This window comes from Ranitomeya variabilis, chromosome 1, assembly GCF_051348905.1.
Source record: "Ranitomeya variabilis isolate aRanVar5 chromosome 1, aRanVar5.hap1, whole genome shotgun sequence".
Lineage (NCBI taxonomy): Eukaryota > Metazoa > Chordata > Amphibia > Anura > Dendrobatidae > Ranitomeya > Ranitomeya variabilis.
This window is the reverse complement of record NC_135232.1, coordinates 46816054-46833055: the sequence shown is the minus strand read 5'-3', so window position 1 is coordinate 46833055 and position 17002 is coordinate 46816054. Positions and strand designations below refer to the sequence as shown.

The window sequence follows — 17002 nt, the reverse complement described above, 5'->3', positions numbered from 1 at the left end:
TGGATAGCGGATACTGTTTCCAGTCACTTAGCCACCACCACCACGTCTTCCACACGGTCAAGTCTGAGTAGTCGTGAGTCTGGACTGCATATTACTCACCCTGATCCTCCTTCCTCCCACCATGCTGAGTGCCCTGAGACAACTGATCCCTCACTTGGACACTCCAAAGAGCTGTTCTCTTTTCTCTTTAAAGATTCCTGACTCTCGGCCAGTCAACTTGAAGTTCAGCAAGATGAGATCGCATGTAGCGATGCCCAAAGATTTGAGCAGCCTCGGTCACATGAAGGCAATGGAGGGAAAGTGTCACAAGAGGTGGACGATGACGAGACACAATTGCGAGAAAGTCAGGAGGAGGAGCAGGTGCGGATGTGGAAGACGAGGTGGTGGATGACATAGTAACTGACCCAACCTGGCAGGAGGACATGCAGAGCGAGGACAACAGCACAGATGGGGAAAGAGGCATAGCACCCCAACAGTCAGGAAGAAGCAGTGTGGTGGCCGCAGACAGAAGGCATGCATCCGTTCCCCATAACACCAACATGACGGAAGTTGCCATTCCAACTGTTAGATCTTCCCAAGTATGGTTATTTTTTAAAGACTCTGCCGATAACCCCAAACAGGCCATTTGCAGCACCTGCCATACTCGCATCAGCAGGCGTAGCAAAACTACCAGTCTGACCACTACCAGCATGATCAGGCACATGGCAGGAAAGCACCCGACTTTGTGGGCCAAACCCCAGGCTACAGGAACACTGTCTGCAGGTGACACCACTGCTTCTTCCACTGTTTCGCGTTCAAGCCAATCCTGTTGTGAATTCCGTTCTGGAGCTCCCTCCTGTGGTTGCTAATGGTATTTTTGTGAGTTCTGCCCTTGGGCTCCCTCTGGTGGTTTCGAGTGGAACTGCTGCTCCTTTAGGTAGCTGTGGCAGCTGCCTTCACTAATCGCCTTGCCTGGGTTTGTTATTTAAACCTGCTCTGGGCTTTAGTTCATGCCAGCTGTCAATGTTCTTGGTTGGATTTGGTTCTCTCCTTGGATTTCTCATATGACCTGTCCTTGTCAGCAAAAGATAAGTTTTTGCTAGTTTTTGTTTGTCCATTTGCTTGGACACTATTGCTCTGCAAATATGTCTCTTTTTGTCCAGCTTGTCACTATGTCATATTCAGGCTAGCTGGAAGCTCTGGGAAAGCAGATTTGCCCCTCCACACCGTGAGTCGGTGTGGAGTTCATTTTTGTAAACTCTGCGTGGATTTTGTAGTTTTTAATACTGACCGCACAGTATCCTTTTCTCTCTGTCTATCAAGTTTAGTATTGGCCTCCTTTGCTGAAATCTGATTTCATTTCTGTGTACGTCATTTCCCTCTTCACTCACAGTCAATATTTGTGGGGGGCTGTCTTTCCTTTTGGGGTTTTCTCTGAGGCAAGATAGCTTTCTATTTCCTTCTTTAGGGGTAGTTAGTTCTTAGGCTGTGAAGAGGTGTCTAGGGAGAGTCAGGAACATCCCACGGCTATTACTAGTGTTGTTGTTAGGATTAGGGACTGCGGTCAGTAGAGATACCACCTTCCCAGAGCTCGTCCCATGTTGCGTTTTAGCCACCAGGTCATATCAGTGTGGCCTCTTAACCACCAGGTCATAACACAATCCCCAGTCTACAGTGCATGTGAAGATGCCTCGTGCCTTGCACCTGCTGTTGCCCACAGTCAACTAGCACCATCATCAAGCCTGTCCACATCCTTGCCCCAGTGCAGCCTTTAGTGGTCTATACCCCAGTCATTGGAACAGCCTTTAGTGGTCTATACCCCAGTCATTGAACGCAAGTGGAAATACGCAGCCAACGCCCCACAGGTCAAAGTACTAAAATCTAACATTTCTTGAAATGTTACCTTTTAGGCTTGTTGAGACGGAAGCTTTCCGCAACTTGATGGCAGTGGCCGTCCCAAGGTAATCTGTCCCCAGACGCCACTATTTCTCCCTGCGTGCCATACCGGCATTACACCAGCACATGTCCCACAACATTACCCATGCCCTCAACAATGCTTTTACTGGGAAAGTCCATCTAACCACAGCCACATGGACAAGTGCTTGTGGGCAGGGACGGTACATCTCACTGACAGCACACTGGGTTCACATAATGGAAGCCGGAACCCAGTTGGAACTTGGGATGGAACACTTCCTCCCGACGCCGAGGATTGCAGGCCCTGAGTCAATTAGTGTTGCCCCCACAGTCTACAGCTCCTGCACCTCCTCCTCCTCCTTTTCATCCTCCGTCTCTGAAATCAACACATCAGTCAGAAGCTGGAAACTCTGCAGCACAGCCTCAGCCAAGCTGCAACAGGCTGTGCTGAAGCTAATCTGCATAGGTGACAAACCGCACAATGTAGAAGAGTTGTGGGCAGCACTGAAAGAGCAGTCAGATTTTTGGCTGACACCGCTGAACCTACAAACAGGCATGTTCGTGTGTGACCATGACCGGACCTAGTGGTGTCTCCGAAGCAAGGTGAGTTCACAAAAGTACCTTGCCTGGCCCATGTGCTTAACCTCTTGGTTCAACGTTTTCTGAAAAGCTACCCAGAGCTGCCGGATCTGCTAGTGAAAGGACACGGCCTGTCTGCCCATTTTAGAATGTCAGCTATAGCTTAAGCCGCCCTTGCCATACTTCAGCAGCGATTGTAGCTTCCAGCTCACCGACTGGTGTGTGATGTCCACTCCCCACGCGTTGGAACAATGGCAAAGTTCTGGGACAGTTTTCTCAGACCCTTCCATTGCGCCCACGCAGTGGCAAGGGGTGCTGTCACAACAAGTGCAATGTTTGGGAAGATGCTGATGGGGTACCTTGCTGATCGTACAAACGTCTTCCGTAATTCCTCTGTGCCTTTTAATTATTGGGTATCCAAGCTGGACATGTGGTATTAACGGGCTCTCTTCACCTTGAAGGTCCTGGCCTGCCATGCTGCTAGCGCTTTGTCAGAGCGGGTTTTTAGTGCCACTGGTCGAATTATAACTGATAAGCACATCCGCCTGTCAACTGAAAATGATGACAGGCTGACTCTTATAAAAATGAACAAGGACTGGATTGGGCAAGACTTCTGTACACCAATGAAAACAGCGAAACATAAGCTCAAATACATTGTCTTTTTTGTGGAGGTGTATTCTCATGCACCTCTTCACAACCACACATGGGTATACGCTTCCTGAATTTGTCTCTTTGGTGTTATTCTCCTCCCTATCCTCATCATTCATAACCACTAGAACAGGGTGAACGTATTCCGTGATGCAAAAGTCACTAAATTTTTATGCAAGGGTCTTTTTATTATGCTCGTTACTAATTTGAAACCCAAAAAATTTTTACTCCCCCAGGGGGAAATGTTTGTCAGCCCATACACTTAGTGTATGGGCATTCAAAATGTATGAGACCCGTTCCTTTAAATTGGGAATAGAGACATATGAGGCCTTCCTCCACATCTCATCATCCACTGCCACTAGATCACCAGGGGTTAACGTGTTAAATGCTGCTACAGCCAGTTAATTTTTTGGCAAGGGTGTCTATGATCCCCCCATGGGGATATGATTGTCAGCCCATGAACTTAGTGTATGGGCATTACGAGTCTAGGAGATCCGCTCCATTGTAATGGGACAGTTTTTTTTATGAGGTCCTCCTCCTTGTTTCTCCCAAGGGGAGATTGGGGTGCTTTCAAATTTGGGTCAAGGCCACCATTGCATTCAGTGCATAAGGAAACAGTATGGCAGGACCAACTCAAGAATGTGAAGTGGGTTTTCCAGTGGCCATCTAGTACCTGGGTTCAAAGGCTTATTAGGGTGCATATGACTTGATAGCAGGGCAGGCCTTGCATTCAATGCAACATTTTTTCAGGAAGCCCTCCTGTACTTCTCGTGAAAGGGGTATTGGGGTGCATCGTGATTCTTGGCAGCCCAGCCACTCACTGCATAGGCAATAACAGCACAGGAGATCCACTGTTTAATAATGTTCCTTTAAGAATATTAATGCCGCCTGATGCACTTCTAAAAATAGGCTTTGAGCCTTTAAGAGTTCCTCATTCAGAAATGAAACAAGATGTTTCTCCTTATGTGTCACACACCACATGGCCAGCTAGGGCTGTTAAATGTTACAATGACATTTCCCAGTTAATGCATTTGTAGTGGTTGAAAGCAATGTTAAAGTTCAAAAACGCTGAGTGTGAACATAGCCCAAGTGGTGGAGGAACATTTTGGTCTGGGGTTAATTATTTTGCCTTATATACAAGTCATTACCCTGGAAAGGATGTACCTTAACATATTTCCCAGGAAAATCCATTTTTGTTTTGTTTTTGTATGTTTTTGGTGCACCTGTAAAAATGGTGTGAAACTGACAACATTGCTTATAGTTGTGACCTAGGAGTCAGAAATGCTTTCAAGGGTGATTCCCATGATGTTCCTGTGTCATTTGAGCAGTGTTTACATCATTTTCAGACGTTTTTAAACCTTAAAAATACCCCCGGGGGATCGTGGTAAAAATGCTCAGGTTGCCCATAGACTTACATTGGGCTCGGTGCTCGGGTTCCAATTTCCTCGACCCGAGCAACGAGCATTTTAGTGCTCGTCCATCACTATTATACAGATGTCTGTGCCACTTGGTACGAGCACAACTGTAATGCATGGACTAGCCATGGGCTATAAGAGAGCTGTCCCTGGATAGTAGAGCAAAGAGAGTTGTTTTTTGCCAGCTGGGCTAAGAGCGCTTTCCTTGGATAGCAGAATTATGAGAGCTGTCCTTGGGTACTAGGGCTAAAAGCGCTGTCCCTGGGTAGTAGGGCTATGAAAGCTGCCCCTGAGTAGTAGGTCTAAAAGTGCTGCCCCTGGGTAGTAGGGCTAGCAGACCTGTCCCTGGTAGTAGGGCTAAGGGAGTTGTCCCTGGGTAGAATCCTGCTCTTCATGTACTGAATCTTCTGAATTAGGTGTATCTTCAAGTCTCTCCAGAAGTGAAGAGAATGGTATTTCTGGCCCGTGAGGCACAGGGCAAATGACGCGAGATCCGGCTAGGGCTGGCATTAGCAGCAGGCAGACCAGGCAGCTGCCTAGGGCCCCCGCTCCCCCAGGGGCCCCCAGCCAGTGGTGTGCCACTAATAGTGGCACATCACGCAGCCGCTATGGGGACCCGTGAGTCAGGGGGGCCCGCCTGCCGCCAGCACCGACTCCCCGCCGCTGCAGCATTCAACTATGCCGGTGTCTAGGATGCTGGTACAGTTCAAAGCAATGATGGAGGAGAGAGCGCAGAAGACGCTCGCTCTCCCATCATTCCTCTTTAACTCTGACACTGCGGGTGCGCAATAACGTCGCTTCATCGCTCAGCCACTGTGTGCCGCCGGTGAGACCGGAGCCAAGCCTGGAGCTGCGCGGGGCATGAGGAGAGGTGAGGATTTTGGGGGCTGTATTATATTCTATGGGGGGCTGTATTGCATTGCATGGGGGTTACAGTATATTCTATGGGGAGATGGGCTGTATTATATTCTATGAGGGGCTACATTATATTCTATGGGGGCTGTATTATATTCCATGGGGGGTTAAAGTATATTTTATGGGGAAGTGGGCTGTATTATATTCTATGGGGGCTAAATAATATTCTATGGGGGGCTGTATTATATTTTATGTGGGAGGATTGCGTCATACTCTTTAATGGGGCTGTATTATATTCAATGGTGGCTACATTATATACTATGGGGGGCTCTATTATATTATATGGGGGTTACAGTATAGTCAATGGGGGGCTGTATTGCATTCTATGGGGGTTACAATATATTCTATGGGGGCTGTATTACATTCAATGGGGGGGTTACAGTATATTCTATGGGGGTGCTGTATTATATTCTATGAGGGAGGATTGCATCATACTCTGATGGGGCTACATTATATTCTATGGGGAGGTGGTCTGTATTAAATTCTATGGGGGTTGAGGCTGTATTATCTTCTATGGGGTGTTACAGTATATTCTATGGGGACTGTATTACTGTATATTCTATGAGGGAGGATTGCGTCATACTCTATGATGGGGCTACATTATATACTTTGGTGAGGTGGGCTGTATTATATTCTATGGGGGTTACATTATATTCTATGGTGGGGCTGTATTATATTCTTTGGGGTTTTCATTATATTTTATTAGGGTTACAGTATATTCTATGGGGGCTGTATTATATTCTATGGGTGGTTACAGTATATTCTATGGGGGCTGTATTAGATTCTATCAGGGAGGATTGCATCATATTATTTGATGGGGCTTCATTATATTCTATGGAGAGGTGGGTTGGATCATATTCTATGGGGGACTACATTACATTTTATGGGGGGTGCATTATATACTACGAGGGTTACAGTATATTCTATGGGGGGCTGTATTATATTTTATGGGGGTTACAGTATATTCTATGGGGGGGCTGTATTATATTCTATGAGGAAGGATTGCGACATATTCTTTGATGGGGCTACATTATATTCTATGGTGAGATGGGCTGTATTATATTCTATGGGGGTTACATTATATTCTATGGGGGGCTGTATTATATTCTATGGGGGACTACATTATATTTTATGAGGGGTTTATTATATTCTATGGGGGTTTCAGTATATTCTATGGGGGCTGTATTATATTCTATGAGGAAGGATTGTGTCATATTCTTTGATGGGGCTACATTATATTCTATGGTGAGATGGGCTGTATTATATTCTATGGGGGTTACATTATATTCTATGGTGGGGCTGTATTATAGTCTTTGGGGGTTTCATAATATTTTATGGGGGTTACAGTATATTCTATGGGGGGCTGTATTATATTCAATGGGTGGTTACAGTATATTCTATGGGGGCTGTATTAGATTCTATCAGGGAGGATTGCATCATATTATTTGATGGGGCTTCATTATATTCTATGGGGAGGTGGGTTGGATCATATTCTATGGGGGGTGTATTATATTCTACGGGGGTTACAGTATATTCTATGGGGGGCTGTATTATGTTCTTTGAGGGAGGATTACAGCATACTCTTTGATGGGGCTACATTATATTCTATGGGAAGTTGGCTGTATTATATTCGATGGGGGCTACATTATATTTTATGGGGACTGTATTATATTTTATGAGGGAGGATTGCATCATTTTCTATGAGGGGGCTACATTATACTATACGAGGGGACTACATTGTATTTTATGGGAGGCTGCATTATATTCTGTGGGGGGGGCTAGATTATATTGTATAGTGGCTCCATTATACTCTATGAGGGGGCTGCATTATATTCTATGGTGCTGCATTATACTATATGAGGAGGGCTACATTGTATTCTATGGAGGGGCTACATTATACTATATAAGGGGGCTGCATTATATTCTATGGAGAGGCTGCATTATATTCTATGGGGGACTGCATTATACTCTATGAGGGTGTTACTATTTATTCTATGGAGGGGCTGCATTATACTATATGAGGGGGCTGCATTATATTCTATGGGGATTACATTATATTGTATGGTAGGACTGCATTATACGCTTGAGGTGGCTGCATTATACTCTGTGGGGTGGATGCATTATACTCTGTGGGGTGGCTACATTATACTCTGTGGGGTGGCTGCATTATACTTTGTCGAGGACTATGGAGAATACATCATACTATATGAAGAACTATGGGGTGCATTATACTATGGGAAGTGAATTGTACTCCTTATATGTCTACAGTGGTGCATTATACTATATGGAGCACTATGAGGAGTGTATTATACTATATGGAGGACTGAGCAGTGTATTTTAATATATGGAGGACTATGAGGAGTGTATTATACTATATGGAGGACTATAGGGAGTGTATTATACTATATATATGGAGGACTATGGGGAGTGTATTATATTATATGGAGAACTATGGGGTGTGCATTTTACAATATTGAGGACTGTGGTGCACATCTATAATATAACGCTGGGAGTGTCACTCTGCCCGAAGCCTTTATAGCCTGCAAAAGCACAAGCGCCTGCGCAGTCTGGACCCCACAGAGTGATGCAGCCCAGGAGATTGCGGTATGCATAAGCACTGAACACATACCGCGATCGCCGACAGAGAAACAGAAACGTGCCAGGAGGTTGAGTATGCTATATTCACTTGTCCCCGTTCCACCACTGCACGCTGCTCTGTCTTCTGCGTCCTCTGGCTGTGACGTTCAGGTCAGAGGGCGCGATGATGTGGTTAGTGACTGAACAGTCACAGCCACAGGACCCAGAAGACAGAGCGGCGCACAGGAGTGGAATGGGACAGGTATCGCAACTGCCTGGGACCTGATCCAGCAGTGACTCCGGCACCTGACCCCCCTATCGTGCTGGAGTTTCTGCCTGCTCAGGCCCCCGGCACTCGGTGCCCAGCGATGAGAGGAGAGTATGTCATATTTTTTTAATCGCAGCAGCATACGGGGCATATTACACTATGGAGCGTCTTATAAGGCCATCAACCTTTATGGAGCAGCATACGTGGCATATTATGGTATGGAGTATCTTATAGGTCCATCAACCTTTATGGAGCAGCATACGGGGCATATTATGCTATGGAGCATCTGATGGGGGCCATCAACCTTTATTGAGCAGTATACGGGAGCAGCACATGACAGAATGGGGGAGCAAGATGGGAGCAGCATATTACAGAATGGGGGTGCAGGATGGGAGCAGCACATTACAGAATGGGGGTGCAGGATGGGAGCAGCACATTACAGAATGGGGGCGCAGGATGGGAGTTGCACATGACAGGATATGGGCGCAGGAAGGGAGCTGCTCATGACAAGATTAGCAGCACATACCAGGATGGAGGCCATATACCAATATAAATGCTCGCCACCCGGGAGCAGAACGAGTTCAATAGCTAGTTATAATATATGGAGGACTATGGGGTGTATTATATTATACAAGCAAAATGCTGCATATTCATCGAGTGATTGTATTGTTTATGCCGAAACAGAAATAATTGTTCTCAGCAGCACATCACCGGTGTAAACTGTAGATGTGCTGCTGATAACATGATACTGTATGGGGACAGATTGAACTTATAGTGATTGTACTGTTCCCATAGTTATTTCTCAGTTGGTGTAAAGAGGCCGGGAAACAAGTGTCGAACGACTTCAATATTGTCGATCAAACTGGTTTAGCGACCTGAACTCAGCGTATGTAAATACAACAGAAATGCTTCTGTATGATGTGAAATATGTAAGCATTTGAGCCCCATTTTAAACTTTTTCCTAGGGCCCCATTTGCCTAAAACCGGCCCTGGGTCTGGCTATATAATTTCCTTTTTATTGTTAAGGTTGAATCCCTCCATGTTGCATGTACAAAAGTAGCAGTCATCACTATGATTTTGCAGTTCCCTTCAGATCACAGGCACATCGAAACAAAAGCTCTCCTTCCCTTTAGACCATTGTCGTACTTGTACACAAACAGATCGCACTATATGTGGAGCCCGCGACTTGTTCTGATCATCTAGTTTTACACCAAAGTACGTATAATACACTGTTCTGTTTCACGTTGTTAGAAACAGAAGCTTAATCCACCACAAGGACTAAATACTGAGAGGAGTCTTGGTAAGCGCACCACCACACTCTTATGAACTCTTTCTAAAAGAAAATCTGCATTTGCTCCTCATAGAAGCCAATCACAGCACAGCTTTCAGTTCTTATTCTAATGAGGTAAAATAAAAGATGTGTTCTAATTGGTTGCTGTGGACATCACCACACCGTTATGAATTGTTGTGACTAAAAAAAAACCTGTCTTTAGTGCCCATAACAACCAATCACAGCGCAGCTTTCATTTGTTATAGTACTGAGGTAACATAAAAGATATGCTATGATTGGATGTTATGGACACCACCACACTCTTTCGATGCTGGGAAGAAAATATTTTCTTCCCAGAGCAACCAATCCCAGCACGGCCTCCATTAATTTCTAACCTAATGACCCCCCAAAAACAAAGGTCATGCAAAGGGTTCAAAGATGGTGCAAAGAAAAGCTTATGGAGTCAGTGTTTGTGAAAAAACTGTACGTGATGGAATTTTTTCATTTATTTTGCTGAGATCAGTGATCAAAGTATATAAATATCCCCTCTTACTTTTCAAACAATTTTGCCCCCTGCAGACCTGTGTTATCTGAAGGCATGATCGCTACTTAGTTGGGTTTTAAGACTGTAAGAAAAACAACATTAAATTCTTGGATAAACCCTTTTAAAATTTTCCCTGAATGATTCTATTAAAAAGGCAGTGATCACAAGGTATTTCCTTCTATGATCTCCAGCTGTGATCTGTGGGGTAAACCTGGCACTAAGTGTTCAATTTATCTCCAGCACCACCACAGGAAGAAATTATGTATTTCACTATACCTATCAATACCAATAGGGCTTGTGTGTGTGAAATGCTGGTCAGGACTGCTCCTCCATTCTCCTCCACTCTTTACTCTAGTCAAAAGATGGGGACTTTGAGTAGAGGACCCATCCCTCAAAATTTCCCAGAAAACTGTTAAAAGATTGATATTGCTCCATTAACTGTTCACCAAATTATTAACCTATAGATTTCTGAATCAATGTGACAATCTATTTTACTTTTTAGGTGTCAGGTGATGGAGTTGGAGTTATCGGTATATGTAAAGGAGGTGAGATAGCTTTGGCTATGGCGTCCTTCCTGCCTCAGGTCGCTGCTACAGTATGCATCAATGGACTCAATGCCGCGAATGCTATCAACATAGTTTATGGTGATCACATTATGAAAGCCATACCCCCCAAAACAGAAAGACTTCTGAGCACAGACTTTTGGTCTTACAGTTATACCAAGGTACTGGACGATCCAAGAAAACCAGAATATCAGGACTCTATAATTCCCCTGGAGAAAGCCAGAGGCCCCATTCTCTTTTTGGTGGGAAGCAAAGATCAGCATTGCAATAGTTTGCTCTTTGCTACAGAAGCAAAATCCCGGGCGGAAAAGTACGGAAAGAAGGATGTGCATGTGCAATGTTATCCAGGAGCAGGACATCTTCTTGACCCTCCAGGTTCCCCTTTCTGTCCCTTAACACATGGTCAGTCCATGCCGTTTCCTATGAATTGGGGTGGAGAACTTCTTCCACATTGTAGAGCACAAGAAACTAGTTGGAAAGAGATACAAGAATTTTTCCATAAAAATATTAGGTGCTCTCGAAGGAATACATTATGAACTCTTCTATTTGTTGGGGGATCTATATACATCCCACATCCTATGCACAAAGCTGAAAATTACGACTATTGCAGCTTGCATTATCTGGATAGGTTGACCACTAGTGTTGAGCATTCCGATACCGCAAGTATCGGGTGTCAGCCGATATTTGCTGTATCGGAATTCCGATACCGAGTTCCGATATTTTTGTGATATCGGAAATCGGAATCGGAAGTTCCCAGTGTATGGTTCCCAGGGTCTGGAGGAGAGGAGACTCTCCTTCAGGCCCTGGGATCCATATTCATGTAAAAAATAAAGAATACAAATAAAAAATATGGATATACTCACCCCTCCGGCGGACCCTGGACCTTAGCGATGTAACCGGCAGCCTCCGTTCCTAAGAATGCAGTGAGTGTAGGACCTGCGATGACGTCGCGGCTTGTGATTGGTCGCGTGAGCGGTCACATGAGCGGTCACGCGACCAATCACAAGCCGCGACGTCATCGAAGGTCCTTCACTCTGCATTCTTAGGAACGGAGGCTGCCGGTTACATCGCTAAGGTCCAGGGTCCGCCGGAGGGGTGAGTATATCCATATTTTTTATTTTTATTCTTTATTTTTTACATGAATATGGATCCCAGGGCCTGAAGGAGAGTTTCCTCTCCTTCAGACCCTGGGAACCATCCAGGATACCTTCCGATATTTGTGTCCCATTGACTTGTATAGGTATCGGGTATCGGTATTGGCGAGATCCGATATTTTGCCGGTATCGGCCGATCCAATCCGATACCGATACTTTCGAATATCGGAAGGTATCGCTTAACACTATTGACCACATGTAATTGTCTATATGAAAAGGAAACCAGTCAGCTGATTCATGCTGCACAAACCAAAGGTTGCATGTTTCCGAGCCTGGCTGAACAAATGCAGCCAAGTATGCTTTTTTCTGAAACGCTCAATAAAATGTAATTTAAATATCCAGGACCACAGGAGAGATGTCACTAGTCTACTGCTGCCCCTGGCTGGCTTCTCTCTGCACCGCTCCATGTGATTAACACAGGTCTCTCCTTATGTGTACATTGGGAGAGACCTGTTAGTTCAGTCAAGCAGTTCGAGGAGAACCTGGACAAGGTGGTGCTGGACTGGTTTAGTCTCTGCCTATGATTACTGTGAAATGCTAAAAATATTCCCCGCTCTCGTTAATATTATTCATGATTTGGACAGAATGTATCGACTGACAGTTTAAGATATGGAAATTATATAATTATTTGGACATATTGCTATCATACAGGAGAGAGTCCTCCACCCAAGACAATGGAGATCTGATAACAACAAGTATTAGCTCTCAATCTGATGGTTTCAGCCAGGGCCAGTCAGCACCCTGCGCACCCAGGCAAGTGTCGATGCCCTGAGCAGGCAGGGGGCCCACTCGCCGTCGGGGACACTGGCGCGCTAGAGTGCCGGCCCTCACAACTGGACCCCCCGCCTGCTCCGGGCCCCGGCACTTGCGATACTTACCTCTCCTGGTTCCAGCGCTGCAGCGTCTTCCACCCTCTGACTGTGACGTTCAGGTCAGAGGGCGCGATGACGTCACCAGTGCGTGCCCTCTGCCTGAGCAGTCGCAGCACAGAGAGCAGGAAGACACTGAGGAGTTCAGAGCAGAGCAGTGACAAGCAACGAGAGGTATTTCATTTTTTTTTTTAAATATTTGGAGCAATATATGGGGACTATCAGAAGGGGCCCATATATGGAGCATTATATGGGGCTAATTCTATATGGAGCATCTTATGGGGCCAATAATATAGGGAGCATCTTATGAAGCCAATTCTATAGGGAGCATTATATGGGGCCAATTACATATGGAGCAGTATATGGGGCCAACAATATATGAAGCATCTTATGGGACTAATTATATATGGAGCATTATATGGGGCCAATTATTTTTGGAGCATTATATGGGACCCATTCTGTAAAGAGTATTATATTGGCCCATTCTGTATGGAGCAATACTGTATATGGGACTCAGTATACTGTATGGAGAATTATATGTGGCTCACTATACTGTATGGAGCATTATATGGGGTCAATTCCGTATGGAGCAATATATGCGGCTCATTCTGTATGGAGCACTCTGTGGTGCCCATTATACTGTATGGAGCACTATATGGGGTCATTATACTGTATGGGGCAATATATGGGGCTCATTATTCAGTACACAGGACTATACTGTCCGGTTTCTGAGCTAATGTAGAATGTACAATAGATATCACTCATGTAATGTAAGAAGTAAGTGAAATCTTTGGCATTGTACTATACCTATATTTCTCTGCCGTATCGGTGCATTATGAATTATGATATGTGTTAAAGGGGCCCACCGGGACTCTTTCATCCAGGGCCCATAAAACCTGGAGCCGGCCCTGGTTTCAGACACCCACTTATTACATATAAAGCCATTTATCTGAATGTCCACCATATATTACAGCAGTGATTGCTCATTTTGCTTCTTTGTCTGGTGTCTCGGGAGTGTAATCCATGATAACAGTAGGCAACAAAATTTAAAAAGTTGTCTGGTTCAGAAATCAAATTAGCCATTTCTTAATAATTTTGATGTGCTGAATTCAAATATGACAAGGAAAACTGTTATTTGGCTCTAGTTTCAATGAAATCGAAGAGTTTGCATTTTACTGTTACGTAAATTAATAAATAATTATAACATGTACAGTAGTTATTACTTCTACAAAAATAAAACTGCACATGCATTATCAAACAAATTTTATTAGATGTATTCAGAGGAAACTCAAGTGTATTTAAATCTCCTATATAATTAATTAATTCACATGTCTAAGCACTTTGAATAATTTAAATTTTAACTATTAGCCCCTTAACCACCGGAGCTTTTTCGGTTTTGCGTTTTCGTTTTTTACTCCCCTCCGTCCCAGAGCCATAACTTTTTATTTTTCCGTCAATATGGTCATGTGAGGGCTTATTTTTTGCGGGACGAGTTGTCCTTTTGAAAGACATCATTGATTTTACCATGTTGTGTACTAGAAAATGGGAAAAAAATAACAAGTGCGGTGAAATTGCAAAAAAAGTGCAATCCCACACTTGTTTGCCATTCTGCTTTTCCAGATCATTTCGAGTTTATAGACACCAAACATGTATAGGTTCTTTTATATCTAAGTGGTGAAAAAAATTCCAAACTTTGCTAAAAAAAAAAAAAATTGCTCAATTTTCCGATACCCGTAGCGTCTCCATTTTTTGTGATCTGTGGTTGGGTAAAGGCTTATGTTTTGCGTGCCGAGCTGACGTTTTTAATTATGCTATTTTAGTGCAGATACCTTCTTTTGATCTGCCATTATTGCATTTTAATGCAATGTCGCAGCGACCAAAAAAACATTATTCTGGTGTTTTGACTTTTTTTTCTCGCTTCGCCATTTAGCGATCAGATTAATCCTTTTTTTATTGATAGATCGGGCGATTCTGAATGCGGCGATACCAAATATGTGTAGGTTTGATTTTTTATTTTTTTTTTTCATATTTTTAAAAACAGTTTTTTTACTTTTGGCATGCTTCAATAGCCTCCATGGAAGGCTAGAATCTCCCACAACTTGATCGGCTCTGCTACACAGGAGCGATCCTCACATCGCCCCTATGTAGTAGAATTATAGGCTTGCTAGGAGCGCCGACCACATGGCCAGAAGCGCTTGTTAAATGCCGCTGTCAGAGTTTGACAGCGGCATTTAACTAGTTAATAGGCGCGGGTGCATCACGATTCCACCCGCACCTATTGCGGGCACATAATATTAATATACGTTATTGCACAGTACAAAATATGTCCTTAGTCACTGGATACTCAGCTCCTTTTTACTTGTCTCTTGTATTTAAGCATTGGGTTATCTCTGGTGATTGTCCAACAGTAGTCTGCAAGCATTGAAGGTTCCAATTACCCTGATATCTTTTTTTTTTTATAGTCGCAATTTCCTGGTGAAATCTCTCACCGTGCTCGTTACTCACTGCTCTGCAGTTTGGTGCAAAGAAGTCTAGATGCGAATGCAAGAGATGAATCTTTAATGACATGTTGCAGCCAAGATTATGATACACCTGAAGAAGATTTTCCACCAGCTCTTTATAGTTGTCTGACTTGGTGTTTCCAAGGAAATTTGTTACCACTAACTGGAATGCTACCCATGCAGCCTTCTCCTTGCCATGCAATAAATGGTGAAACTCCTCATCTTGCAGAAGCACACGGATCTGAGGACCAATGGAGACTCCTTCCTTCATCTTTCCACTCAACCTTGGAAATTTACAAATGAGATACTTGAATGCTTCTGCATTTTTGTCCATTGCTTTTACAAAGTTCTTCATGAGACCCAACTTGATATGCAATGGAGATAACAGAATTTTTTGTGGTTCGACAAGTGCTGGGTGAAGAACATTTTTAGTCCCTGGCTGCAGTACATTTCTGAGGAGCCAGTCTCTTTTCTTGTAGTGTTCTTGTCTTCCTCGACTGTCCCATTCACATAGAAAACAACAGTACTTTGTGAATTGTTCTGAATGAGCTACTGGGTGTATTGCAGATGGAATATTTGGGTAGTGTATAGTCCACTTCTTTTTCTTAGAAATTCTTTCCCAATTGGAGGCACCATGCAGAAGTAACAATTGGTAGTATGGTCAGTTAGCTGTCTCCATACCATTGGCACTGCAAAAGGCATTGATTACAGCATGTATGTGGAGCCCAACCTCTTGTCCCAATCTCCTATTTTGCAGCCAAAATACTGGTTGTAGGCTTTCTTTACCATATGAGTCAAGTTTCACTTTTGTGACTCAAAAGTCACCTCACCACAGATATAGCAGAAATTACATGCTTTATTAATGCAAGTCCAAGCCATCACTGAATAGCTGAACGATGAAATTGCTGTGTGACTGATAGAAGGAGAACATGAGCCTTTTATAGAGTTGTGTGATGCAAGTTTAATTAGGATTGCATCATCTTTCTTTCTTTGGCATCTATCATTGGTCATTTATAGATGATGAAATACTGATGACTCAATTGATAAGTCATTTGGAGATGATGCAATATTGATGAAGCAATTCATTAGTCAGTCGGATGGTGCAAAACTGATGACGCAAGACTGATGATGTATCCTTACCTAGCGTTTTATCAAAGGCTGTGAAAAATATCGATGCACCCCTATATCATAAAAACTAGAGCCAATTTCAAAATTTAGGCATCATTTTCATTTTCAGCACCCCAAAATCAGTTACCTTCAACTGTTTTCATGTCTGAACCAATTTTTCTGTTGACTAGTGTAATTAGCCAATTGCCATGCAAGTTTCCATATTAAAATGATTTTCTGTGATGAGGCATCTCTAACCTCTGGAGGTTCTGAAGCACAATACAAACATTGAAATATAATTCCCACCTATCAGGGTCTACTTTTGGGCCTCCTCAATAACCAAGCTCCAGGTGTGACTTTTCTAAGGTTATATAAATTGACTGAGACTTTGTAATTTGACTTTTATCAACTCTGTGTTCTATTATTTTCCTTCTATAAATTAAATTGCATTGAAAGCTTACATAAATACTTTTATTGTCCAGCTGCAATTTATTACATTTAAAGGGGTTGTCCACTTCTTATTTGCTCTGTTGGGGGCTATGAAGGTTAAAGAGAACATGTCTTCTTACTTGGATACCACAACCAAAGCAGAGGCCCTGTCCAAAGAATGTCTTTCGCTCTCGATGGCTGTTAGTGTTGTCACAATGACTATCATGTAATGTTTCTGTCTAACAAAAAATGTCTTTATGTTTTTGCAAA

General features: G+C 43.5%; 1 protein-coding gene across 4 annotated transcripts in view; it reads left to right on the top strand.

The window, feature by feature from the left end:
* The window catches only part of LOC143804712 (acyl-coenzyme A amino acid N-acyltransferase 1-like), a 49895-nt gene extending 33126 nt beyond the window's left edge, over positions 1–16769 (top strand). The window contains exons 4-5 of one of the 4 annotated variants that reach the window (XM_077283097.1): positions 10612–10833; positions 15158–16769. In XM_077283097.1, the coding sequence (XP_077139212.1) occupies positions 10612–10833; positions 15158–15499 (564 nt within the window). In that variant the 3' untranslated portion in view covers positions 15500–16769. Of the gene's footprint in view, positions 1–10611; positions 11445–15157 lie in introns of those variants that run through there. The other 3 variants (XM_077283106.1, XM_077283113.1, XM_077283088.1) reach the window with 3 other exon arrangements.
* The last annotated feature ends 233 nt before the right edge of the window (positions 16770–17002 follow it).